At 39.9% G+C, this 27,847-nt stretch overlaps 1 protein-coding gene across 7 annotated transcripts in view; it reads left to right on the top strand.

The window, feature by feature from the left end:
* The window catches only part of LOC135712492 (uncharacterized), a 173,699-nt gene that overhangs the window by 94,056 nt on the left and 51,796 nt on the right, over positions 1-27,847 (top strand). For all 7 annotated transcript variants that reach the window (XM_065235439.1, XM_065235433.1, XM_065235435.1 and 4 more), the window contains exons 3-4: positions 7,168-7,518; positions 7,588-8,221. In XM_065235439.1, coding sequence (XP_065091511.1) covers positions 7,862-8,221 — 360 coding nt within the window. In that variant the 5' untranslated portion in view covers positions 7,168-7,518; positions 7,588-7,861. The remainder of the gene's footprint in view (positions 1-7,167; positions 7,519-7,587; positions 8,222-27,847) is intronic.

Raw genomic sequence — 27,847 nt, 5'->3', positions numbered from 1 at the left:
TCTGCTTTGTTCTGAGTAAATGCTTCCCGGCTCCAAAACAAAGTACAAGCTACAAGAAATCACCACATCTACGGTCTCGCTACTGTCACCATAATTGAACAACGTGTCCAGCGTTCAGGTTCCGACTACATCCTTCGGCATTCGTACGGCTCTACACCGGATTCACGCTCTCTGACTCCAAAACAAACTAGAAAGTCTGGTAGAAATACCAGCTATTTTGTCAGGTAACGAATATTGATATATGTGCGGCCAAAGCTAGGGGTACTACGCCCAATGAACTTCCACGTTTTCAAGTGCTGGTTACATTCGCATCGCTCCGCATGCCTCAGGATCCATGTTCTACGGCTACAGCTGCGCTCTTCAGCATTCGCATGGCTCTGCATTGTTCTGAGTCCATGTACCATTCCTCCCGGCTCCAAAGTAAACAGCAAGGTCTGGTAGAAATGCCAGTTATTCTCTCACGTAACGAATACTGGTATATGTCTGACCAAAGCCAGAGATACTACGCCCCTAATATACTTATACGTTTTTCGAGATTCCATCTGCACTGTTCAGCAAAGCAACTGCTCTACATGGTTTTGGATCCATGTTCACCGGCTCCGAAACTAACTGCAATAATTTGCAACATCAACGGTCTCATCGGTGCCATGAGGGAACAGCTTGTCCAGCATCCAGGTTACGCTCTTCATCTTTTCTATGGCTTCGCATGGCTCCCCGGCTCCAGCTACATGGTCTAGTAGAAATACTAGTTCTTTATCAGGTAACAAATATTGGTATATGTTTGACCGAAGCCAGAGATACTGCACCCCTAATAAAGTACATCAATAGTTGCAGAGCTCGCACCACCTACACCGTGTTCAACGTCATCATCATTTTTCGACTAGTCTCTTGACTTTCTGCTTATGAATTGTTATAAATTATAAATATTGAGCTATGTTATAAGCTATCGTCGCTTTTCCTTAATAGAGCAACTAAGCTCACTGGAAAGTGCATTCATTGTAAATATTGGTTGAAAGATTTAAGGCTTTATGCCTAGCGGAGAAGAGGCTTGAAATAACCTTCACTTCAATGGGCTTTCCTTCACAAAAAAGAATAAAATAATAATTTAAAAAAATCCAATTCAGTTGAGTTTATAAAAGCCCAGCATACTTTGTAGAAGTTCATTAAACTTCATAGATCTTCATTGAAACTCAGATGAACATGAAACGTCAGACAATTCTATGGAACTTTGTAAATTTTGTAGGAGTTCAGAAAAATTTGAAGAACTTCATAAAATTTTGTGAAAAATTTGTGGAATTTAGTTAGTTTTATTAAAACTACAAGTAACTATGCTGAAATTCAGTGATTTTTATTTAATCCCATTAGAGATGTTCAGAGGACTTCTTTGGAATTCAGGAAATTTATTCTAAATTCAGATAATTCCGTTGAGATTTTTGTTTGCTCATTAATTTATTTGATAAGGCGCAATCGAATGAACTTGACACAGCCGAGGATTTTTGTTCACCATACAAAACTATAGTCAAAAGGTACAAAACAACAAATACTTTATCTTCCGCTATCCAATAAGCCTCCTCCATGGGATCCGCTGCCAGTGGTATCATTGTATGACCTTATCGCCAGAGCGCTTCCATTGCAGCAATGGACGCCAACTCACATTGAGAGTAGCCTGCTTTTGTCGACAACCGAGAGTCAATTCAGAGAAAATCGAATAAAATTGGGGTGCTTTGTAGAAATTCGGGAAAACTTCATGCAACCGGGAACCTTATAATAGTTTGGGAAACTTCGTTGAATTAAAGGGAGTTTTGTTATTTTTTTAAGAACTTTATAAAAGTTTAGCATCAGTGATCTGAACAGTTTAATGGACTTAAAATATCATTTGGAAATTCTGTATACATTATGGAAATTTAAAAGATCTTCAGGGCTCTTTGAAGAAATTCAGTATGAATACGAATTGTGAGAACGTGGGATTTATGATAATTACGTAGACATTCCAAGAACTTCATAAAACTTTATTGAAATGCTGAGTTTTTTTCTGCCAAAATTGTAGAACCTTAGCAAATTTCATAGAAGCTCAGCGAGTATTGTAAAAGTTTAGCATGCTTTGATTGGGGAACTCACTGGAAGTTTTGAGAACTTTGTTTCGCTCATATCTGTAGAAGAATCATAGAAAAGGTTAAATTTCATTCCTTAAGTTTGGAGGTCATGGGTGATCTAATTGCTTGATACAATTGAGAGAACTTGGAAACAATTTTTTAACTTGAAATTGTAGTAGATTGTAGAAGATGAGAAAATTTTCAGCAAGTAAAACTAAGGAAGCTTTGTAGACATTCAAGGTTAGAGTAACATTTTTGCTCTTCAAGATTTATTTGGTGGCAGATATTGTTGAGAAGTGCAATAAATAAATAAAATGGACAGCAAAAAATTAAATTTGCAGACTAAATACTTTCCTTGCACAAAGTTAGACACACTAAAATGGTCACCAACAGTTCATTTTAAGTCGGAGTTTTTTAAAACTTTCAGGGAATAAACTTCTACATTGTGGTTATTTTTCTACTTTATTGCTTTATTGAATCTTCGCTCCATAACCAAATGCCCGCACCTTGCCCTTGACACCACTCATAAGGTTTTGGGCAAAGATGGGGTCGACTTCTTTTGATACTTTTACTCACTGTTTCTTCAAATCCAGCTCGTTCTCCTACACCTTAGGTGTTTCACGTATGACCCAAAACTTCTCAATCGGGCGAAGTTCCGGCGAGTTCGGTGAGTTGACGTTTTTTGGTACAAAAACAACATTGTTGTCTCTGTACCAGTCTAACACCGGCTGCGCGTAGTGGCAGGATGTCAAATCCAGTCAAAACAGCGTCTCGCTTCTTTGAGACCGCAGGAAGACTAAGAGGTGTTTTTGGAGGCACTCGTCCCGGTAGATTTGCCCGTTGATGGTACCCGTCGTGATGTACGGCTGGCTCATCTTGGCGCACCCACAGATGACCTGCCAAACCAAGAACTTTTTGGCGAATTTGTCCACATTCTTTTTCCTTAGCTCCTCAAGAACGGCCAACCGTGATGTGGCAACGTAAAACTCCTGCCCCGGTAACTGCCTTGATGTAAGCCTCATCGTCCATCACGACGTACCTCGGTTTCGTTGCGCGGGTTTTGGCCACCGTGTTTTGTGTGTCGTTCCGGTTCGGTGTCTTCCGGACCTTGTACATGTCGATGCCGGCACTTTTCATCGTTTTTAGACAAACCAGATGGACATATCCGCCTTTTTCACCGCATCGGGGATCGAAAGATTCGACCGACGCTTGAACAGACTCAACACCTTCCTGGCCTACACCGGGTCTTTGGTTTTCTGCTGCAGCCTGGGTCGTCTGGGTCTCTTTGAATTACTTCACATCCCGGGAAATCGTCGAATAATGGATTCCCAGGTGTTTGCCGTTCTATCTGTGGGACGCAGTTGGATTTTCCACGACGGCACACAAGATTTTTTGGTGGATCTGCTCCGATCCCATCGCGATAATCACTAGAGAGATTGTGATGAAATTCTGCCAGCTTAAACAATACACTCTTAGCTAGTTTCAGCCAAAATTTCATAAATATTTACCCACACGCTAAAAAGTTACAATCTAATCAATCTGTCTCACTTTTTTCGAGTACAGTTTTTATGCATCTTAACATAAACAGGCTAAAGTTAGTATCCCATCTTTGATCGCCTAACTGTCCCATATTAAAAGAAAACTATTATTTTAATTTTTTGGATTTGTCCCTTCATGTTTTGTAAATTTTTGAAGGAGCTTGTGGACGGTTTTACGTATAATAAAACTAATAATTGTCATCAGCATAGTTTCATTTTCGGTAGTATTTTTTTTTTTTATTTTTCCTACGGTACTACGGCATTTCATTTTCATTACGGCAACTACGGCGAAGTAATCTTCATTATTCTCAGTACTAATTTAAAATGCATTAGTTACATTAAATGTTTATGAAATAATTTTAGTTTCAACGTACTGGTTGCGTGTACTGCGTGCCTCGAATCTTTATCCAGGATTATTTGCTGAAATTTTTTCGCACAATTTCCCTTCCTTTCCAATTAGTAGTTGAGCACAAAAATAATCGACTACAAGCTAATCAGCCAGAGTGGAACAGATAGATAAAAGATAAGAAAACTATCTTAGAAAGAAGTAAACTCATCCTATAGTTGTATAATCAAATCTTCCTGTCCTCATTATTGAGCAGTAGAGTGGAATATCGAACGTATTCCCAATGCAAAAATTCCATTCATGTGGAAGCGACTGGATGGAAAGGGATTCATAAAGCAAAAACGACGCGGGTAGGTAATATGGCGCCCGCCATCTCCTTTGCTGGGCTTTTTCTGGGCTTGTCATTTCCAATATTCCACCGTGACTATAGGGTTATCCGGGTAATGCTTCCGTATATTTTTTTTGCCAAATTTTAGGGGAATGTATATGGTAAGAAAAAATAACTCCCATTGACACTATCAAATAGACTCAATAAATGCTCCATTTGGCATTCGCCGCACGTTTTGTACCTTCATCCAACGACATGGAATAACAGCCTATTCTTTGCTCTGAAAGCCCTTTGCAGTACATTCCGATTTTTCTCTCATTAGTTTAAGTATTGTTAAACAAAATTTATGCGCGTGCCAGCTTGCCGAAAATCCAATTTCATTTCATGTTCGAAAAATAAATGAGGCAGCAATTTTGCTGTTGCCTTCGTGTTTCGTTTTTTGCATCCCCACATCCGCATATTAGCAATGTATGTTGGTACTTCGAATAATTATCGGCAATCTTTCACTACCTGTCGGGGACTAGGATGTTAGTACCGTAAAACGGGGTGAAGGAGATCACTACACCGTTCAATTTTCGTTTCTCAACAATCAATTTCCATATTTTTTAAAAGTGTTTCCTAACAAACGATGCATTCTACCCCTCTAAATGTTCCTTAAAATTCGATCCTAATCAACATTTTTTCTTAGCGGCGCCGGTGGTGTAGTGGTAAGCGTGATTGTCTCTAACCCCAGCGGGCTTGGGTTAAATCTCTGTCATCGTCGCCGGGATGTTTTGAGGCATTGGTCCCCGGTTCATGAGTTGATGGGTCGATAGGTGGGGTTCAGGTGTGGGAGCTGCCTCCCTGGCGTTGGTAGCATTGGTACTCAGTACGGAAAACAAGATCGACGGAAAACAAATCAAGGAAAAAAATAGTTAAGCAAAAGTTTGTTTCTTTGGAAAACTCGAACAGCTGGTACAATTTGGATCTTTTTCGGCTTAAACGGAAAAGGGACAAATGGTATAAAAAGTTTTGTAGAATGTTTTGTGATGTAAACTGTGAATCTTCACACTCTTAGTTTTTTTTCCTTTGGTTTGTTTTCCGTCGATCTTGTTTTCCGTGCTGAGCACCAATGCTACCGACGCCAGGGAGGCAGGTCCCACACCTGGACCCACCTATCGACCCATCAACTCATGACGCCGCTGAGTCTCTCTTAGCTTGATTCAGTGAAATTTTGAAAAATTTTACTCAAAAATTGACTTATATCAAAAGCAGTTATTTAGTGAACCCGGTTCATGTTAAGAGTGATCCGTTGATCTTCACTCTGCATATTGATTCGAAACTTTTGAACACCCATGTGATTGCCCATCTCTATTCTGCACTCCACAGCATACTCCACGACCGTCCACTCCATGTGGAAGATTAAACATATTACGATGCTGACAGGCAGTTCCACTTTTCGTTTCTTAAAGGCCATTTTGCTGCCTCCACTCATCATGATGTGTTTTCTGGCAGTTTATTTTAAGTTAAACCGGGCTAGGTTGTTGAAATTCACGAGCACCTATATAGCAGCCATCAATCGCACCGCCTTTCATAAATGTTCACTATTATGATACAATTTATTTTATATTCTATCTCGCAAGAGCACAGATGAAATAACTAAGATCTAGCAAGTGATTGATCATTTATTCTCGGCAGCTAAGAATAGAAGAAGATTCAAGATGGAAATAAAATCGATGCATTCGACATCACCCTTGATGTCCTCTGGGTCGTCTGAACTTTGTTCAAACGTCAGCATTGGGCGTTGTCCGCTCCACCGTTTTCATCACCATCATCATAGAGTAGGACAGGTCAAAACGCATCCCCGGGGTAAAATGGCCCCGCGTGTTTTTCCCATTATAAATTCGTGGATTTAACGTGCAGCAGTTAGTTCAGTACTCAAGCTAGCAATGATAAAATGGGAATGCAATCATAAACTGCGTGGGGACATTTTACCCCATGGGTGCATTATGTACTGTTCTCCCGTACTCATCCTATTCGTGAGCTCAACGCTATCAGTGACCGTCAACATAAGCATTATCATTGCTATCAAGCTTATCGTTCCGTTTATATCTGTGTTAGGTTAGATGTGATGTTGGAAGATAAATATGTGAAGAGAGCCGGTATAGCACTGAGATGTTGCGTTATTTTTTTTTGCTTCTGTAATAAAGGCAAAATTATCTAGATCACCTATAAGGTCAAAGCATTTTCAAACATTTCTAAAGAAGGGTATCGTAAGCAGATAAAGTAACTAGATTTAGCTAATAATAACTAATAGATTTAGCTAATAAAACCGATATTTGGTATAATAGACTTATTGCATATTCGATTCTAAAACACGTGCAAGATGATGCTTGTGATTGCATTTTGTTGCAATATACCTAGTTGTTTGTGTCTTTTAAAGTGTAAACAAACCTAGATGAAGCACGTGCACGTACAGAGCTTACCACTCTAACTAAAACCGCTTGCCCTACTCCTTAGTCCATGCATTTTATGGCAACGATGAGTGAAAGCTGACTCTACTTGCTGGTTGACTGGATGGTGGCAGACATAGCTATGTATCCTATACCATTTCGCACTGAGCTGGGAAATTCACTGGAAAATTGCTTTCGTCGCCCCGCCGTTATACGGTTTTCAATGATGATTGATGGGGGTTTCTCGGTATTTTCATTTTGCTTTAAAGTCCACTGGTGTTGTAGAAGGAAAAGCAGACGAATAAAATCAATTTCTGCTGCCGGGACGGTATCCTACATCAGCAGTTTTTGAGACTATAATTTCAATGAAGAAGCATCGTGAATATTCCATACTCATGTGTGGTCCTTGTTTGTTTATTTTTCATTACAGATAGATGTGGGGGTGACATCGAGATGGGCCAGGGGCTCGAACCGCTAACCGCAGATCTTTGTCTGTCCTCCCGGTCGCAGCCCCCCCAGCTTCCGTCTCGTACTGATTTCTTCGAGCAATCGAAGAACGTGTTCAAAGTAGCAGCAAAAAGTATTACCACAGCAGCACCACAGCAACAGAAGCAACTATCAATACTACCACTGCGGAGAATATCCGGCAGACGGACCCACACGACGACGAAGCTAGGCACAACAAATCAGCCCAGACTAGAGCCTTGCCAGCTGACCACGGCTGGCAACTTTCGGCCTCAAGCACAAGATACTCGTTTTACTCTTCTTTCAATGCTACCAGGTAATTGCCAATTCTGAAATCCAATTAACAAACTTTTGCAGGAACATTTTATGTTACTTTTTTCTTCAGATTTTCCTACTAACACCCACATGATGGAGTTTGGTTAGGTCACCTCTAATGCGAATGCTGAAGACTACACAAAATTTAGTGCCTCTTGCGGGAGCGCGCTAATAACATCTTAAGATCAAAAACAGTAACAGTATCTGCTGCAACTTACAAATCAACCAACTGGCTGCAACAACAGCAGAAAACATCAACAGCAACAATTGCCACAGCAATATTACCCGGCAATAGTATCCAGCAATTCGTCACTACCAGCCACAGAGTGTTGCCATTGGTGGCCATGGAGCCTCCTGGTGGGTTGCCACCAGACAAAGATGGAAATAAAATCCTAAAGCAACAGCATAGTTTACAACATCAACACAATCCTCAATCACCTCCACCGACAACAGCAGCAGTAGCATTTCAGCAAAATGCACTGCAACTACAAACGCAACAACCACAGCTACATCTTTCCCAACAACTACAGTTAACTACATCTTTTTCTGCGACAAATCAACAGCAAGTACATCTCTCGCAGGCAAGCTCACTGTCAGCGTCATCCACAAACAACCAGATAGCCGGTGGGGGTGGTAGTGGAACTACAGCGGCCAACGTCCAGACAGGAATCGAGCGGCTATCCCGGCCTATGGCATTCGATAAGGTAAGACTCTTGGATTAATTTAGACAAGCTTCAATTTTGTAATCGGAGGCTTCACCAAGGGATCACCAATAATAGCTTATTTGTAAAGTTGATTCACAAAAAGCAAACGTGATGTACTGAAAGCATAAAATAATAATTATACAATAGAAATTTTTGTCTCGAGTAACGTTACGTAACAAAAATTAGCACAATGTCTGAATACATTCAAACGAATTCTAAAAGGCGTTACTCTGAAAATCTTGAAATTTTATTTCCATGTGTATATTGGAAGTTTTTTTTACATCTTTATTGAGGAGACTTTCAGCCCTGGACTGGTTCGTCTCCCTATATAGAAAGTTGGTGTGTTGGAAAAAGAAAGTCGATGGAAGTTTGTTTCATGAAAGTTTATTGTTTCGAAATTCTGAAACTTATGGTTTTTAGGTGATGGTCATTTTGACGTAGGGTTATGTCTGTTTTTACTATACTGGACGTCACCAAATCGAATATGAGGCATGTAACGAGAAAGGGGAAGTTTTTAAATGCATATTTCTCAAAACCATTAATGGGAAATATATCATGCAATATGTCATTCGATGGAGAATTTAACCAGTAATGTTTTGGTGTAAAGTACAAAGAGAAAATAATTAAACAATTAAGAAATTTACCTAACCAAATAGGAACACTTCGTGAACTAATTAGAAGAGCAGACGGATGGGAAAAATATATATTTTCTCGCATGGTCTTCACTTTCCAGTTCATCTGATCTGATTTGATCGGAGCTCGGTGATAACGCTAGAATAGAGGAAGAGGAAGAGCAATGGAAATGTTCATCCACAAAGGGTATGTAAAATCGCTTTCACCATCATTTCCAGCCCGACAGAGGAGCAAGTTGGAGCTTGGTGATAACAACATACATAGGAGAGAAGAGAGGAAGAATAAAGTAAATCTTCATCCATACACCACGTTTGCCAAATCACTATGACCATCGGTTCTGACAGAAAGTCGCTGGTCAAAACTACGAAGCAATACTACACAGCAACAAAATCTGAATTTTTATTGTGATGTAAACATTAATTCACGTAAACTTGCATTTCATTTAACGCAAAGGAGCAACTTGTAAGCAATGTTATTATTTTATGTATTTATAATGCATATTTTAAGAAATTTTCGCTCTTTTGAGATGTTTACTCAAATTGAATATCTTTTTAAAATATTTTTTTTTATATTTATTGTGTAGCTTAGGTAAAGAAATACCTATTGACACTGTGTATTTGCTGGGCAAATCATAAACAAAAAAGTTATGAATTATTGAAAAATAAATACTGCCGATAGTTATCGAATATCTTTGAAATAGTGTTAATATTAAAACACATTAAATTTACAACAAAAAAGCTCAGAATGCTTAAATTGCTCAAAGTTGTTATTTTCGATATACTCGTAGGTTAAAATTCATTTATCGCATAATTTGAGCAATTTTCGGTCTTTTGAGATGTTATTCGTGAATGTTCAATCTTGAAAATATTTTTAACAAAAAGCTTAATTAATTTCCTTTAACTTTGCTGTTCACAGTTTTTCAATCATACATATGAGTTAAGATATAATTAATTAGCTAAACTAGCCTGCCGTATATTACACACTTAGAAAAATTGATCTTAATTTAGGTGCTCTGAGACTGACATATACGAGCGTCATTTTTGACATAAAATTGAGTCATAATAGACGTGAAATTCAGCTCAATCAAACGTACTTTCAAAATTTTCAGTCTCGGAGCACTTAATTTTACATTACATGTTTGTTAACGTCTCATCCTTTATGTCAAAGATGGATTCCGTCACGTGTAATATTAGGTATTACTAAGTGTGTAGGGCCAAACTGAAAAATACACTTTTCCCATACCGTATCTTACTCATAATTAATAATATCTTAACTCATGCGTACACAGCTAAAAAAAGTAGTGTAAATTTCCGTTACTATGATGCACATAAATGGAGCGTCATATATCATAGAAGTTTAGATTATAGATCGTGTAAATTTATGAGACATGTCATCCAATATTCCATATATTGTATGCAACTGTCCACTTTTGTTTGCAACATTTCTTGCAAGCTGCTAGTTTACGTGAAAAGTAAGTTTACATGTATGAATGTTTACATGCATGCAGTGTTGCACAGCAAAAAAATAATTTTGATATCACGTCAAAGTGGATGCACTACAATTATGTCGAAAATATGGTTGCTTAAAAGGACAACATTATCATTAATACAATGCATGAACTGACATTACGCTGCTTTTACTGCATTTGTTTATTTATGTGGTCTTAAAAATTACATGAAATTTTCGACATGATTGTAGTGCATCCACTTTGATGTGATATCAAAATAATTTTTTTGCTGTGTGGCAAAATCAGAAATCAATTGATATTTTTCCGCTCTCATGCGCTCGCAATATCACGTGTGATATTGGAACAAAATATCATGCTTGATATTGATTTTACAAGCTCCTTTGATATTGCGAGACTATTCACAACGTGCAAAAATCAAGCTGAGAGTTGTCTCGACACAAAAATGATTCCGTTGCACATCGTTTACTTAGAAAGAGAAAGTATAATTTCCTATCTCTTTTTACTTTTCACCGATGGCAGACATGAAGTGACTGCTGCCAGCCGTTATGGAAGTTTCGGTTGCATTCGGGTGTAAAGTAAAAATCATTAAACTCAATCTCACCACAGTTTGTTGAGCTTGTGATCTTGTGCGTTTGTGAGATTTGATTTTTTGATATTTTCCCAACACTGCATGCATGAATGTTTACATCGCCAGTAACATTCAGAATTTTTTGGTGTGTATGATTGAAAAACTGTGAACAACAAAGTTTAAGGAAATTAATTGGGCTTTTTGTTAAAAACATTTTCAAGATTGTACACTCACGAATAATATGAAAATTGCTCAAATTATGCGACAAGTGAATTTTAACCTACGAGTATCTCGAAAATAACAACTTTGGGTAATTTAAAAATTTTGAGCTTTTTTGTTGTAAATTTAATGTGTTTGAATATTAACACTATTTTAAATATATTCGATAACTAGTGGTAGTATTCTGGAAAATACTTATTTTTTCAATAATTCATAACTCTTTTGTTTATGATTTGCTCAGCAAATACACAGTGTCAATAGGTATTTATTTACCTAAGCTACAAAATAAATATAAAAAAAATAATTAAAAAAAAATCTGCATCTGAGTAATTTAAATTTTTTTGATAATTTTGATTTTTTTTTTAAAAAAAATATAATTTTTTATAGTGTAATTTTTTTCTTGAAAGGCACAATACTTGTCCGCAACTTCTTCGAGGACACCATCTCAATCAAACAAATCGTTCGCAAGATATAGGTTTTTCTATTGATGCGTATCATTTTTGCATAAGCCCTTTTCAAGTGTTAGTCGTGTACAAAACTAGGGAGCCAAATATGTAAAATGGCATGTTAGACAATAACGAACAACTGTGCAAAGTTTCAACATAATCGTAGAAGGTCGATCAAAAAATTTAAAAAAAATCGTCATTTGAAATGGAACTGCTGATTTGCAATTTTTCATGAAATGTATCAGAACTTTACACGATTTATAATGTAAACTTATATGATATGTGACGCTCCATTTTATGCATCATATTGAACAGAAATTTACACTACTTATTCTAACTGTGTACGATTTGAAAAAGAAGCGTGAAAACAAGGTCCTTGCTCTCAGGTCATGCGATTTGCTCCGAAAGTGGAAAAAGTCGTGAAGGAAAATTTAACGGGACTTACTCAAATTAGTTTAATTTAGCAATAGTTTCGCAGTTCAGCACAAGCTTTTTGATATTTATCGAACTTACGAAGATGAAAATGTTTTCTATGTAGTTATTCCTCAAGAAATCATTGATAAGGATTGATGAAACATATCCAGAGCTCATTTGCAATTAATATTCGTTAAAAATTTCCTATTAATAGGTCTTTTGAATGTATCTGTGTGCCAGACCGCATTTTCCTTTTTAATTCTATTGTTGCACGCTTTGCATCTAATTAGTGCACACCCATTAAATAGCTAAATGCATGATTTACCGTATGCGTGATAATGTTTGCACCATTGAGCAATGCCAAAATAAAAAAAAAATTCTCAAAAATTTCGTTTCCGAGTTTTTTTTATTTATTCAAAGGGGGATGTTTCTCAGAGTCTTAAGCTATGTTAATCATCGATCGAGTTTCCACTTGCTGCAATTACGGCCTCCACACGCTTCCGGGATGCACGGCAGGTTCTAATAATGTAGTCTGGATCCATTTCTCTCCAGGTATGGTCAATGTTTGTCTGAGGCTTGCTGTACTCGGGTGGCGTTTAGAATAGGCCTTGGCCTTCATGATGCGCTATATTGAGTAATCCAGCGGATTAAGATCGGGGCTGGATGGCGGCCATATATCCTTTGCCCAGAACGGAAGATGTTCCTGCAATCACTTCTGAGTGTGGTTCGAGGTATGGCATGGAGCCCCATCTTGTTGAAATACAACATTTGGCTTCACATCGTAATGTTCTTTGATCCACGGAAGAACATACTTACTTAAAATCCCGATGTAGACCTCCCGTGTTGACCTTGTCGCCTTCTGGAATGAACACCGGGTCCATTTTTTTGCCATCGGAAGCCACCAATCCAAACACCATAACGCTAGCAGGATGATTGGTCAGATACACGTTCTTGAGCTCGTCGGCCACGTCTTTTACCGGAAGAGAACTAATCGACGGATCGACGGTAAACATGCTCTCGTCGGTGAACAGGATTACCGGATTTTTTTCGCTTCAGAAATTTCAAGATTTTCTTGCATAGTTCGACTCGTAGCTCCCGGATGCGGTTGGTAATAATGTGAGTTTTTTTCCGTGCCCTCGACTTCGTCCCGCAATGTTTCTTTACGATCTTCCGTGCCGTAAAGTCACTGATCCCATGTTCCTTTGCCATTTTCCTTATTGAACGCACTGGATTCCCCCGAATCTTCCTTTTGATAGCAGCGATAACCCTCGGAACCCGAGCTAACCTTGGACGATCTGTGGCCACCTTCGCGGATAGTTGTCCTTTCTTTTCTCGGTCTAAAACCCTTTTGACAGTCTACCGGGACACTCCCACGGCGATTGAAATGTCTTTTTGCGACATTTGCGCGTGGGAAAAATCACTTCGGCATTGTAACTGTCAATCTAAGTAAATCATTTTCTTTTATACACAGCCTACTACGGTATGAGATATAGGTTACGTGTATGCAAAGAAAATCAAGGCATTGTATGCACAGGTGAAACGGGAACCTTATTTGTACGATGGTGCAAACATTATCATGCAAGAATGCAATTTTTCAGCAAGAATAATCATTCAGTCGTCCTGATTGATAATAGACGTATCTATCAGATATATTGCTGTAAAAAAATACTGACTCTTGTAAAATAATCTAAGTGCGTACGCAGTAAGGGTCAGCAATCTGAGATTTTTTAAGGTCGATTCGAAACGAAACGGATTTTTTTTTCTGCAAGCATATTCCGCGACACGAAAGCGGAACTTGGTGATGCAATTCTACGAAATTAAATGATTTTTTTTATAAAATCCCGCGGATTTTTTTTTACTTAAGCAGAGAAAAGTATAACAAACCAGGAAAGTGGAAAATAGCCAGGAATTTGATTAAGCTTTAGCGTGTAATTTTGTAAATTTGTGTTAGTAAATATTCATATAAATATTTCCTAAAGAAGTTTGAATCTATCCCCATAACACAAAATTTACGAAGATAATAAAATAAAAAAGTGAAAAATTGGGATTCGGTTAGGTGCTCCTACCTAACCAAGAGGAAGAAAGGATTATTTATGGATATTAATAGATATAATTCAGAGTTAAACATATAATCCACTTATTTGAAAAATCTGAAAAAAATGTATCCTATAAATAACAAATCTGTACTTTGCAAATACAGATATCTGTATATGTGGCAGCACTGACACGACGACGAAAGCATCCACATCGACCGGAGGAGATTCTTTCCGCAATAGGAAGCATGACTAGGCCACCGTCATCCGGTCGGCATCGACTTGCACTGATGTGGCCACCATTTGACAAACAACCGGCCCTTTTCAGGGTCACCAATTCAAAAAAGGAAAGAGTTAAGAACTAAATGATCAACAAATTTGTTCCGTCCACTAGCGGTCCAACGTCAAGTTTCCGTTCGTGCCCCTAGGCACAGACCCTTCTACTTTTTTTTTAAATTTCCGAATCTCCAGTTTTATTTCAAGCTCATTCAAAAACTTCGTAAGGAAGAGTTCGATAATAAAACTAGGTGATGATCTGATTACTGAGAACCACGCAGTTGAAAAATCCTGTAAAGTTTTTATCCAGCCCATAGTAATCTAAAATTAGTGTGTAGTGATATACACTACCAATGATAAGTTTAAGGACACCCCGAAAAACCATGTAAAAATATGTTTTGTTCAATTTTCGATCTCCATATACAGAATAAGGGAAGGTCCATTAATTATGTTATGCAAATTTGGCCCATGTTCTACCACCCCCCTCCCCCTTTGCCACATTTTTTTATATGGACCTTAATTGTTTTTTGTAAGGCTTGTCACAGTTTCCAAAACCCCTCCCCCCTAAAAGTGTGACATAATTAATGGGCAATCCCTAAGTGTTCTACTACTCCTTTTATTTCAAAATTTGGCCAACCCAATTCTGAGAAAATCAGTCACGATTCTTCAGAGTAAATTTTGAAAAATATTGTAACTTTGGGTGAACTTTTAGCACACAAAATTTGAAATTATATTGAACAATTTGCCTACGAGGAAAGTTTCATTCAATACCTTTCAAATGATCTAAAAAGAACGATAATTGGTCGTAACATGACAGAGATATGAACATAACAAATTTGTCATGTTTTTTTGGGGGTGTCCTTAAACTTATGCTCGGGAGTGTACCATCTGACACTATCTGGCTGCCTGGATTTGTTTTCCGTCGATCTTGTTTTCCGTGCTGAGCACCAATGCTACTGAAGCCAGGAAAGCAGCTCCCACACCTGGACCCTACCTATCGACCCATCAATTCATGAACCGGGGACCAACGGCTTTACTTACTTAGAGATGTTATGCCTCAGAACATCCTGGTGGCGGCGACTGGGATTGAACCTAGGCCTGCTGGAGTGAGAGGCAATCACGCTTACCACTAAACCAACGTCGCCGCATTTTTTATCTTTATTAGCGTGATATTCAGGCAAAAGCTAGATCATCAGGCTGCAAACAAGATGGGAAGAATGTATATTGAGTATTTAGATATGACATTCAATATTTGGCTCTTAAGCTCCTAACGAGATAATTCTTCAATATTTAGAAATAATATCAATTTACTGTTACCATAAACCATTTGATTATGTCACTATCGTTGGAAATAAGTTGCTCCTATGTTGAAAAGCACACGTTTCGAAATCTTAATCCTAACGATAAACCCATCTCCATAATTTGATGACGTGTTGATCCCTTCCCTTTGCCATAGGACGGAAATTCAAACAGCGAAAAGGCAAGCAAAAGCTGGTATGAGCAATAATGAGAAGGATTTCATTTAAATGTAAATTTAAATGATGTACATTACGTTAATTATTCACACATCAAGGGGTCAACCGTTGGTTACAGTGTTCCAGAACGCATAGCGATAAAATGCTTTATTTTAGTTTCATTCTGATTCGATTCGAGCGTTTGGCCATAGTGGGAAGTCCTTCCTTTCCAGGAAGAAACGGAATTATTTATTCAATTACCGTTTTGTTGGTGGCCCTCGGATAGCCTAGTCAGGTAAAGCACGCACGGTATTTCCGTAGCCGATGGGTACGATTCCCAGCCTGGTTTTGAAAATCTATCATTGTACAAATTCATACATTGGCTCTATATTAATTCTACATAACTGTGGATGTGCTTGAAAGAGCAGTCCACCATTTGCTAAAAGGATCGTCACATCCCTGAAAAATAATACGAATAACAATGGACCAAGCTGGCTACCTTGAGGCACATTAGAGCATGAAGTAAACGGAGCAGATACTGTTGATCCAATTAAAAAAAAGAGTTGCCTGTTGTACGAACGAATTAGCTTGGCAAGAAGAATATCGTGTCAAAAGCAGCCTTCATGTCGGTGTATACAGCATCAACCTGAGTTCCATCATCCATTGTGCCGATGAAAAAAAAGTTGGAAGGGTTGTATACTAGATACGACCGCAGGGTTGGCGTTGGATAACGTCTGTTATGTGTTGTACTTAATTGTGTATATTATATTTTAGGAATATTCCTTAATAACTCTTTTGCGAAAGTTTGGTGGCCCTGAAAAGGGCCGTTTTGTTGGGCTGATATTGTTGACAATGATGGAACGAGCGACCTTGTTGGACGCTTATATAGTAGAACAGAAAAGATCAGAGGTGTCAGATACTCGCATACGTACGTATGAAATGGCCATTTTTCCAATGCGCTCGGTGTAGTTGCCCTTGCGGAGCAGACGGTGAATATGACCGACTGAGAACTGCAGCGGTTGGGCATTCCATGACGGCGGCCCAGTATACCGGAGCACTGGCACCAACGCACTCGGCGTAGTTGCCCTTTCGCCCCCAGGCTCTGCTGCCGCTGCTCTGCTGCCGCTGCTCTGCTGCCGCTGCTCTGCTGCCGCTGCGCTGCTGCCGTTGCTTTGCTTCCGCTGCTCTGGTACTGCTGCTTCCACTGCTCTGCTCTGATGCTGGGTCGACGATCGGATAGACAATGATGGAACGGGCGACCTTGTTGGACGCTTATATAGTAGAACAGAAAATATCAGAGGTGTTAGATACTCGCATACATACGTTAAACTCTTTCTTGATAATGTTGTGGCCCTGAAAAGGGCCATTTTTCCAACGCGCTCGGCGTAGTTGCCCTTGCGGAGCAGACGGTGAATACGACCGACTGAGAACTGCAGCAGCTGGGCATTCCATGACGGCGGCCCAGTATACCGGAGCACTGGCAAGAGATGAACTAGCCTATGGCTAAAAATCTCTCAAATAAAGGAAAAAAAAAAAACGGAGCACTGGCACCAACGCACTCGGCGTAGTTGCCTTTTCGCCCCCAGGCTTTGGGTCGACGATCGGATAGACAATGATGGAACGGGCGACCTTGTTGGACGCTTATATAGTAGAACAGAAAATATCAGAGGTGTCAGATACTCGCATCTGATGTCTCGGTTGGAGAAAGTATAAGAATATAAAAAAATCAATCGATTTTCACCATCTTTAGACAATGGTTTACTTTTAACCATTTTCAATAGTTTACAGAATGAAATCAATAGTTTTGAAACATTCAGCAAATTGCTAGAAATATTTCCAATCGATTGATGCCATTATCTCGTAAATCTATCGAGAGACGGTTGAGTTATTATCGTTCAAAATCTTTTAATTTTTCGTAACGCATCCAAAATGACTGTTTTCAATTTTGTACTCCCCTATGTTGCCGAAAGACGTTATCCAACGTCAAAAGACGTGAATTCACACAGATTGCTGTCCACGGATCGTTTAGGGTAGAATACGTGTTGAGAGGTACTGATGTAGTTCCTGCAAGAGCTGAACAGTACTTTATTGACGGCATACAGATGAATCTATCTACAGGGTTTCGGCACCAAAATGTTGTTTCCACTGCCGAATCCGAACCATTAACTGGGGCAAAAACCGGCGGAGAATGTTCCAGCGGACTGTGGGAGACCGATGCACACGCGGTAAAACGGACCAATGTGAATTTCAGAGGTAGCGAATAAACTCGACTATACACACTGGTGATTTGGTGGTAACTCGTAGTAGTTGTGAAAGATCAGGAACTTTGAACGAAAAATCGTCGTTTTTCGGGGACCATAAGAGACCAAGTGTTTTGCTGGATGATGAGCGATCAAGTTCTAGTTGATTGATCCTCATTGAGTTCGTCTGGAAAGTGTTCCAGAATACTAGGATGATTCGCGCTCCACTTGCGGAGATTGAAACCACCTCTCTTTAGTAGGTCGTCCAGTTGGGTGCTTGTGTCGTCAGTTAGCTGATTTAGGACCCTCGTTGCCAGATATGAAGCACAAGATGTGCCGTAGGTGACGGTGTTCAAACAGTAGGTTTTCAGTGGCTCTGACTCCTTTATGCGCCAAGCAACTTGCTGTAGTGGTCGATCGTCCGGATGAGCCAAAGCCTGACGATACATTTTCTCCACGTCTGCTTTCATGACAATTCGGTGAAAACGAGAGTTGATAACAATGCACAACATTGAAGGCTGAACTATTGGTCCTGTTAACATAAGGTTGTTCAAAGAGAGCTGGTTGCTGCTTTTGGCCGAGCCGTCGAACACGACTTTTATCTTGGTTGTAGATGAATCGGTACGATAAATTGCGTTATGGGGCAAGAAAAACTGGGGCAACTATGACCCTGTGATCCGAAACGATAAGAGAATTGCACTGTCTTTGTATAGCGAACATTCACTAGGGCCTGCCCGATGCCACTCACCGACACGTTCACTTTTCTGCGATTTAACGCAAGGTGTTGGAATAATGCTTCGGACATGAAATTTGATTGCGACCCGCTGTCCAAAAGTGCACGAGCGAATTGGTATTGTCCACGATTGTCCCTGATCTTGACAAGTGCTGTGAACAGCATCACCGTAGAATCACTCACAGCAGTAGATGAGGTTGTTGAACAGGCATTGGAGAGAGGCGAGACTACACCGGACGGTGCGAGAAAGGAAACCGGCGGCGACAACAACGAGACCGAACGATCGACCGAAGTGACTGCGGTGTCACAAACTAGCGGCGCGATAGGAGAATGCGACAAACTTTTAGTGTTTTTTTTTTTTTTTTTGTTTATTAATTTATTTGATAAGGCTCAACCGAATTAACTTAACAGAGCCGAGGATTCTTGGTCACTATACAATACATCTTAAAACTATAGTCAAAAGGTACAACACAATAAACACTTTATCTTCCGCTATCCAAAAAGCCTCCTCCATCAGAACTGGAGCCGGTTCCAGTAGTTTCATTGTATGGCAAATTGTTGTACGCCAACGAGGGTCAGAGCGCGTCCATTGCAGCAATGGACGCAAAACGTGGTCAGCACTCATACACTCATCACGAAACGGTTGCTTTCCAAAGTCGACGACGCATCGACCGAAAGAACTGCTGATGAAGAACAATGAGGAGGACCACACAATGGTTGCTGCCGAGAAAACAGACGATCGCGTAGCACACATCGAGAGTGGCCTGCTTTTGTCGACAGCCGAGTGAACACTCAAACTTTTAGTGTTGACAGAGTGCATTTGCTGCTGGAGCATTTGGGTGTTGGTAGGTCGGGTGTGTGGTGGAGCTTCTGTTGCAATTAATGTGGGAGTAGGCGAGAGGTGAAGTAGTGTGTGGTGCTTTTTCTGACAATATTTGCAGGCTCCACTGCAATTCTTCGCTTGATGCGTGGCCTTCAAGCAATTGATACAAAGATTGCTCCGTTTCACCAGATTGAAGCGTTGCTGGGCAGTCTGGGCCCGGAACAACTCACACTGGAAATAAAAAGTGTGATTGTTTACAAGCTACGCATCACGACACCTGCTCAGATGCTGAGTGGTTGGTTACCGAGCGAGGTTTTGAAGGCTTGACCTCCACGAGGGAAATAGCGTTTAGGGAGAGCTTAAGTGATTGCTGGGTACGAGAATGCTCGTGTGCAAAATGCAATAGTTCTTCGTACGAAGGGCGAATCGTTTTATCCCGCTGGTTTTCCCACAATTTCTGTGTGTCGGTGTCCATCCGGCTAAACATGAGCTTCACCAACCAGAATCCCAATATTGCGCCTTCGTCTCCAAGGAATCCAAAATTCGCACATACTTCACAAATTCATCAGCAAGATCTAGCAGGTCACTTGCTGATTCCTCCCGTAAAGGTGTAATTGAGGACAGGGCAGAAATATGCTGCTTGATGAGCAGATTTTTGTCTTGGAAGTGGTCACATACCATCTTCCAAGCGATGACATAGCTGGCCACAGCCATTGGAAGAGAGCAAATAATGCGCACTCCATCTCCTTTGAGATAATGCAATTTTTGCATGGTCTTAAACAAATCGTGAAACCCTGACCAATGTTCCGGACTCCCATCAAACTCGGAAAGCCTCAACTCCACACCAGGAGAAACTACCGGAATTTCATGTACGGGAGCAGGTGGAATAACTGGTGGAGGAGCAGTTCATAGTTGATAAGGTTAAAATCATTGGGGCTTCATCCAGCCTGTTGATGTAAAACAACAATAAACAACAATAGATAGAGTTCGTTTGCTTGAAAACGATCCCTTTAACCGAAAATACATCATCTGATATTCCGCACGAGTCTCCGAAAAGACCGGATCTGCGGAACGATAAGTGTCTCTGGCAATAGCTTTTCTTGTGCACTGAAAGCATATGAGAGGTCTTCCAAGCAGAAGGAAACCATTATTGCTGCAATGATTGGTTGAACATTGCTGGAAGAAGAGCAACCAAAAGTGCACTATACTTTTAAATTCACACGAAGGAATGCCATCCGGGCCAGGTTGAGTTGCTGTAGAGCTGATTTAACCGTCACTGTGTTGATATTGAGTACATCACGATCCACCGCGTCATACCAGATCAACAGCTACAACGATCTCCTCCACACTTGACATGCGATTCTCAAACAAGTCAGCAAATTTTTGAGAGAAATGCTCACACTTTACTTCTGCAAAAAGGGCATGAACATCTCCTGAAGTCGGCAATCCACTCTCCTTACGTTTTAATTTACCAAAACCGTTTGGGGTTTCGCCGAAGATCTTGCCTGCGTCTAACGCACATTTTGTTCAAACTGGTGCTTGAGACACAAACATCGTTGACGACAATATAGCTGCAGTAACTTGGCACGCCGTCGACGCAGGATGTGAAGATGCGCGTTGGACTCAGCAGGATTCCTTGGGGACCTTTTTAGCGGTATAGTTTGAAAGATGCAATTGTGCAGAATACAATGAAATGAGCTGACGGTGCTATCGACGTCATGGCTTTGGTATACTTCAGACTAATCAACTTGCGTCAGCAGTTCAATCAAGTCACGCTCAGAAAGGTCAACAACTTCATGAAATGATACAGGAGGCACACAAACCACAGCGAAGGAGAGAGCTGGATGATAGCGATGGATTGGCACAACTTCTTCAGCTGCTAATGTTACGGTACCGTTAGTCATAATTGAAACGTTTGAAAATGTGAGATCTAGTACTCGGTCAGAACACTTTCGAATTAAATTACGCTGTCTCAATTCAAGAAATGCCATAGTATCAAGAAGAATTTGACTGGCCATTGAAGTCTGTGACAGTATCGGATCAGCGAAGGCGAATCCACTGCTCGAACTTTTCCAGAACAGACGAGGTTGATTGAAATCACCGAACAAAACGAGTTCACCCATATCGATGCCGTCTGTTTGCTTCAACGATGCACAAAATTCTGGTCCTGACTTTTATTTGGAGGCATTCTCAGTGCACCAACAAATAGTGGCAGTGATGGTATAGGAAGGCTTTCGAATCATGGAATATACAACAAAACAACAAAGTATTGATGAGGAGGAATAGGGGATGGTGTAGGAGAGGAGGGGCCAGCTTGGGTTTTTTAATGCTTTATTAGCGAGATTTTTAGCCGAATGGCTAGTTCATCTGTTGGCAGCACGGGTGAAAACCATAAACATGTCTCCACGCAGGAAGAAGAACTCATAATAATATATATGTTTTAATCTTTTTTTTTATTCATTGTTACTTAGCTCCGTTGAGTTGTTTTTACGATATTTGAGGCTATCACATAAACAAATGAGGGAAAAAGGGTTTAAGAATACAAAAAAAAAGCAATCTTAAAAACTGATATCGAGTTGAGTTAGTTTACGATTTAAAATCAAATAATCAAAAAAATCCTTTCAGCTATCGGCCGTTCAGTGTAGATCTCGAACGTCCCTACAAGGACAAGTTCTCCCATCGTTGTGGCAATTCTATGACAGCGATGATGAATACGATTTGACAAATTATTTCGATTTGAATTTATGGCTGTTAATGTTGTCGCTTGGCTGCTCCTGCCCTGAGCTAGATGATTGCTTTCTAATGGAAACGTCAGTGTTGCTCGATTCGTACGAATAGTTAAATTGCTATGTGAATTTGACGATTGTGTGCACGCGATTATCGGATCTATTCTCGAGTTCACTATGCGATTGTACGTTTGATTTCATAACTTCTATTTATAATAGAACATGCAATCCTGGCATTATACCGTTCCGCTGTTGCATGGTTGTGCTTTAATAGACAGAATCGAAATTTAACATTTATTTGTTGCTGTACTTGTTGTTGTATAGCGTTCAAAGTAAGCCTCTTTGTTTTTCTTTTACTACACGCTGAATTGTTAAATTCTTTTTCTAAATTTACCATACAACTAATAAACCGTACCGTCAATTGATAATTAATTTGATTCGCGCTACACAATAAGCTGAATACTTTTCAAATACGTTAAAACTGAGCCTGTACGATCACATTGCTTTAAATCCGTGGCATTTCCTGGAAGGCTATCTGAATTGTAACATAATAATATGAAAATTTATACCCTGCAGCAACGATTGACACCGAGATTTGTGTTATCATACACACACACACTGTCACGCACAGTGGGAGGTGATAGAATCATATTAGTAGAGAACCCAGTCAGCGTAATCGAGTAACACAACGACTCGAAGCGTTGGGTATGTCAATTGGTCCTTACCTGTAACAGACACCTAGGCGGGCACCGTTTCCTCGCAAAACGGACGGCAAAATGACCCATACCCAATCAGACGCAGCACAATCCGATTGTCCTTTTATCGGAGCCCATCTCTAATATCATGCCTTTCGCCATATGGGTGTGGAAACCTTGTTTTCGTACCCGCAGATGGTGGAAGGATGCATGGATTCCAACCTTTCGCTGCTTTGTTACATTGCTCACCACTCAATACTATTTTAGGAGGCTCTGACAAGGGTAATATAATTTAACCTATGCTATGTTCGTACTACGGAGTTATAAAATGTTACAAGAAGTTTTATGAAGTTTTTGTTGCCGATAATTATTATTACACCCTTGTAACATATTATAATGCTGTAGTTTGTTATATGTTCTTGGTTGCCTGCATTGGAACGAAGTACCTAGATCAATATAAATGTTTTATTGGTTGCTTTTTAGAACATTCGACTTAGTTGAGGTTCTACGAACAGTTTAACCCTTAAGCTGATCTTCTTCTTTTTTTTGCTTTATTACGTGCCCACTGTGTCTTTAAGTTGGGTCTCAACTTAATGGTTTTTTTAGCACTTCCACCTAAGCTTGTACCATTTCCGAATTATTAGTATTATTGTATATGGTAAGAGAGTGCCCAGCGAAGTCGAGACATATTCCAATCATATCCAGCAAATGACGTTATAACTGCAGCTTAAAGCCCTTGATGATGATTTTGCCTCATGGCATTGTGCAAGTTGAAGCTATAACAAGTAAAACTGGAGCCACATTAGGTAATCAAGACGAAACATACAAGCGAACATACGAAAAACGCTTCATTTCGACTTCCCAAATGAGGCCCCTCTTTCATAGGTATACAGGTATTGGATTTTTTTTTTTTATCTAGGTCGTTTATTTGGAAGCCTCAATCGCGTAAGCTTTACTATTGCATTTCTTAATTAGTAACGAAAAGGTAAGAAGCATTTGATGTACGATGACTAAAATCCACATATTTAGGGTGTGGAATGTCTTAGGCCCTCTGAGACCCAATTCCAAGCATGGGATAAACGGTTGTAGGTCATTGACATAATTCAGTTTGGCATAATGGTCATTTGGAATTAAGTAATTTGGCATAATGTACGAATTTTAAATAAAAACTGAATAAGTCGTAAAGGTTTTCTTCATAAAGTTACATCTCTTTTAACGGTAAGTCAATATTCTGAAGGTTAATGAGTGTGCCCTTGAAATGAATGTAGACTCCTGGGTTATAAATAATCTATCAGCATTTTGTTCGCTTAGTAAAAATAAAAACTGATCAAATGTTGAAAATGTAGCAATATGCTAAATTTTACAAAAGAACTTCATATTATTTGTGGTAAAAGAGTGCCCAGCGAAGTCGAGACATATTCCAATCCGAAAAAAACAGTCGCCTCGTCTTGCATTATAGCTGCATCTTAAACCAACTGAGCTAAGGGAAGCCCCTGCTTAGCTTAAAGCCCTTGATGATGATTTTGACTCATGAAATTGTGCCAGTTGAAGTTATGCCGAGTAAAACAGGAGCCACATTAGGAAACCAAGACTAAACATACAAACTTTTATTCGAAAAACGCTTAATTTCGACTTCCTCAATGAGGCCGTGCTTTCATAGGTATACAATTATAATTATTGCATTTCTTAATTAGTAACAAAATAATAAGAAGCATTTGATGTACGATGACTAAAATCTACATATTTGTGGTGTGGTCATTTTGCATAATTCAGTTTGGTATAATTCATTTTGGTATAATGCTCATTTGGAATTAAGTACTTTGGCATAATGTAATAATTTTAAATAAAATCTTATCAAATTGTAAAGGTTTTCTTCATAAAATTATATCTCTTTTATCGATAAGCTAACATTTTCATGGTTAATTATTGTTCCTATGGAATCAAAGTAGACTCTTGCGTTATAAACAATCACTTAGAGTTTTGTTCGCTTTGTAAAAATAAAAACTGATCAAATGTTGAAAATGTAGCAATATGCTAAATTTTACAAAAGAATATTATATCAACTAACTACTAGTTGATAGAAGATTGAAAATGATAGTGAAAGTGCAAGTTAAATAGACGTATAAAGGATCAAAGTATCCGGATCTATTTGATTGTTTTCATTTTTAAAGATTGCATATTATTTTACTCACATTTATGCGTTTCTATTTTGACAAAGTACTTATAAGAACATTCAATCAAAGTGTGTTATTACTTCAAACGTGAAGTCTACGATTTTCATAGAGGAGAGAAAATTATATACCTATATAAACATGAAGCTTTAGTGCGGTAATTTATTAGCTAGTGAAAGTTCTGAAGAGGATTGATGGATAGTTCCGCTAGAGTACGGCAGTGTGGAAATTGAACAACAATACTCAACCACCAGCTATAAAACTGGACATATAGCATAAGCAATTCAGTCAGTAATTAATTACCATCCATACGATACAAATCGTGTTTCCCTATAGGTTCTGGGCCCATTCCACACCCTACCTAAGAGTAAAGTAGAAGTTCTCGAAGCCGTTACAGTTCCAGATCCAGGATGACCAGAGCAAAGAAAGCAGGAATCGTGCAGTTTGCCTGTGAGGGCTACGACACGTGGTGGTTTCGTGTGAAGATGCAGCTTTCAGCCCAAGGAGTGAAGGAGACGATTACGGCATTCCGCGAGAAGAACGAGAAGGCCAAGGCACTCCTGGTATCATACGTTTTTTTTTTTTTTTTCCTTTGGTTTGTTTTTTCCGTTGATCTTGTTTTCCGTGCTGAGCACCAATGCTACCGACGTGCCAGGAAGGCAGCTCCCACACCTGGACCCTACCTATCGACCCATCAACTCATGAACCGGGGACCAACGGCTTTACTTCCCATCCGAAGGAAGGCGTGATCAGAGATGTTATGCCTCAGAACATCCCGGCGGCGCCGACTGGGATTGAAACCAGGCCTGCTGGGGTGAGAGGTAATCACGCTTACCACTACACCACCGGCGCCGTTAGGTATCATACGTTGCAGACAGTCATTTGGAATACATCCGCGACAAGGAAACAGCAAAAGCAATATGGACGTCGCTAGCAAATACCTTCGCGAAAAAGGTTTTGCTGCCCAGACGTACATCCAGAGATCAATGGCCATGCTACGAATGGAGGAAGGAACGTCCCTGGTGGATAATTTTCGTCAATTTGATGAGCTGGGAAGACAGGTGAAGGATGCGGGCGCCACGCTCACGGAGCTAGATATGGTGAGTCAACTGTTTATTTCGTTGCCACCTAGTTACGACGTGAATGGACCAAGGTTGCAAAGACTCATTTCAGCTAAAATAATGTTTTTCGGAATAATAAAACCAAAAGATGGTATGATGGCATGTTTTACTTGTAACTTGCAAGAAGAGGTTACAAAGTATGCGTTGGAAACATAAAACTTGTAAATTTTGCTTTCTTTGAGTCACAATCAGCGATTTGCTGATCGCTGAGTGAGTGAGTGAGTGAGTGAGTGAGTGAGTGAGTGAGTGAGTGAGTGAGTGAGTTTGTGAAAAATCGCTGATTGTGACTCTCATGAAGTGAAACAAACAGGTTTAATATGTCAAACACATTCTTTGCAACCTCTTCTTGTATCCTACCAATTCAAAATTTGATCATGGCATCTAATTATTTCATAATTTAGAAAAACATTGTTTTAGCTGAAATGAGTCTTTGCAACCTTGGAATGGACGACGAAAAATTTGGACGTTCAACAACTCAAGCTTGAAACCGTCAAAGTACGCCTCCTAGCGGGGGAACAAAAGCGTTCTGGAAGTGCTATGAACGGTATAGACGAAGTGGTGTTGGCGGCCAAGAACAGGAATGAACGTGGAAAACCAGCGAAATTCCCCGGAAAATTCTACTACTGTGGAGAGCCTGGGCATAAGAAGTTTGCTTGTCCCAAGGTGAAAGCACGACCCGAAAAATCCGATTGGGCTCAAGTAGCGAAAATACCAATGCGCAAGGAGGTGGCCTTAGTTTCTGGAACAATTGAGGCACAGGTGCAGGATAAAATCGAATGGACTCTGGACTCGGGCGCTAGCTGTCACATGGTAAGCAGTGGGGATTATTTTCACGACATCCGTAAGTTAGACGAGCAATTGCTCAACGATAGTGCAAAGGATGGTGAGGTACTGGTAGCCACCAAGGAAGGTACCGTGAAGGGTAAGCTGTGCGTCGGAAAGAACCGGTACACGTTGCCATTGGGACACGTGCTTTTCGTGAAAAAGCTGAAATACAATCAGCTATCGTTGGCAAGGCTGCTGAAGGCTGGCGTGCACATCGAATTCGTGCCAGATCTTGCAATCCTTACGAAAGATGATGAAACTATTGGCGTTGCGAAGTTGAAGGGCAGTCTGTTCTATTTGCCGATGGAAAGCGCACTACGTGGATCGGCGTTAGCAGCGAGTGAGTATTCGGAGCTTCAACTTTGGCACAAGCGGTATGGACACCTCAGTTTCAAAAATGTACTGAAACCTAAGAATTCCATGATGGTGGATGGACTGGTATACATGGTGATGCTGAATTTTGCAATGCATGCGCTGAAAGCAAGATGATAAGACAACCATTCAACGGCACGAGACCAAGTACACGACGGTCCTTGGAACGTGTGCATACGGACGTCTGTGGGCAGATAACTACCGCGACATCTGATGGTTTTCGCTATTTTCTTTCGTTTGATGACGAGAAAGGAACAGGTGTTCGATTATTTTAAGGTATACGAAGCAATGGCGATGGAAAAATTCGGAACGAAAATAGCGAATTTGAGTTGTGATCTTGGCCGTGAGTATTTTTCGAACGAGCAGTTGGCCTACTACAAGAAGCAAGGCATTCAAGTGGAGTCAACCA

The sequence above is a fragment of the Ochlerotatus camptorhynchus genome, unplaced genomic scaffold (assembly GCF_037179485.1).
Source record: "Ochlerotatus camptorhynchus isolate MF236.1 unplaced genomic scaffold, CSIRO-AGI_Acam_v1.1 ptg000485l, whole genome shotgun sequence".
Taxonomy (NCBI): Eukaryota; Metazoa; Arthropoda; class Insecta; order Diptera; family Culicidae; genus Ochlerotatus; species Ochlerotatus camptorhynchus.
This window is presented reverse-complemented; position numbering and strand designations above follow the sequence as displayed.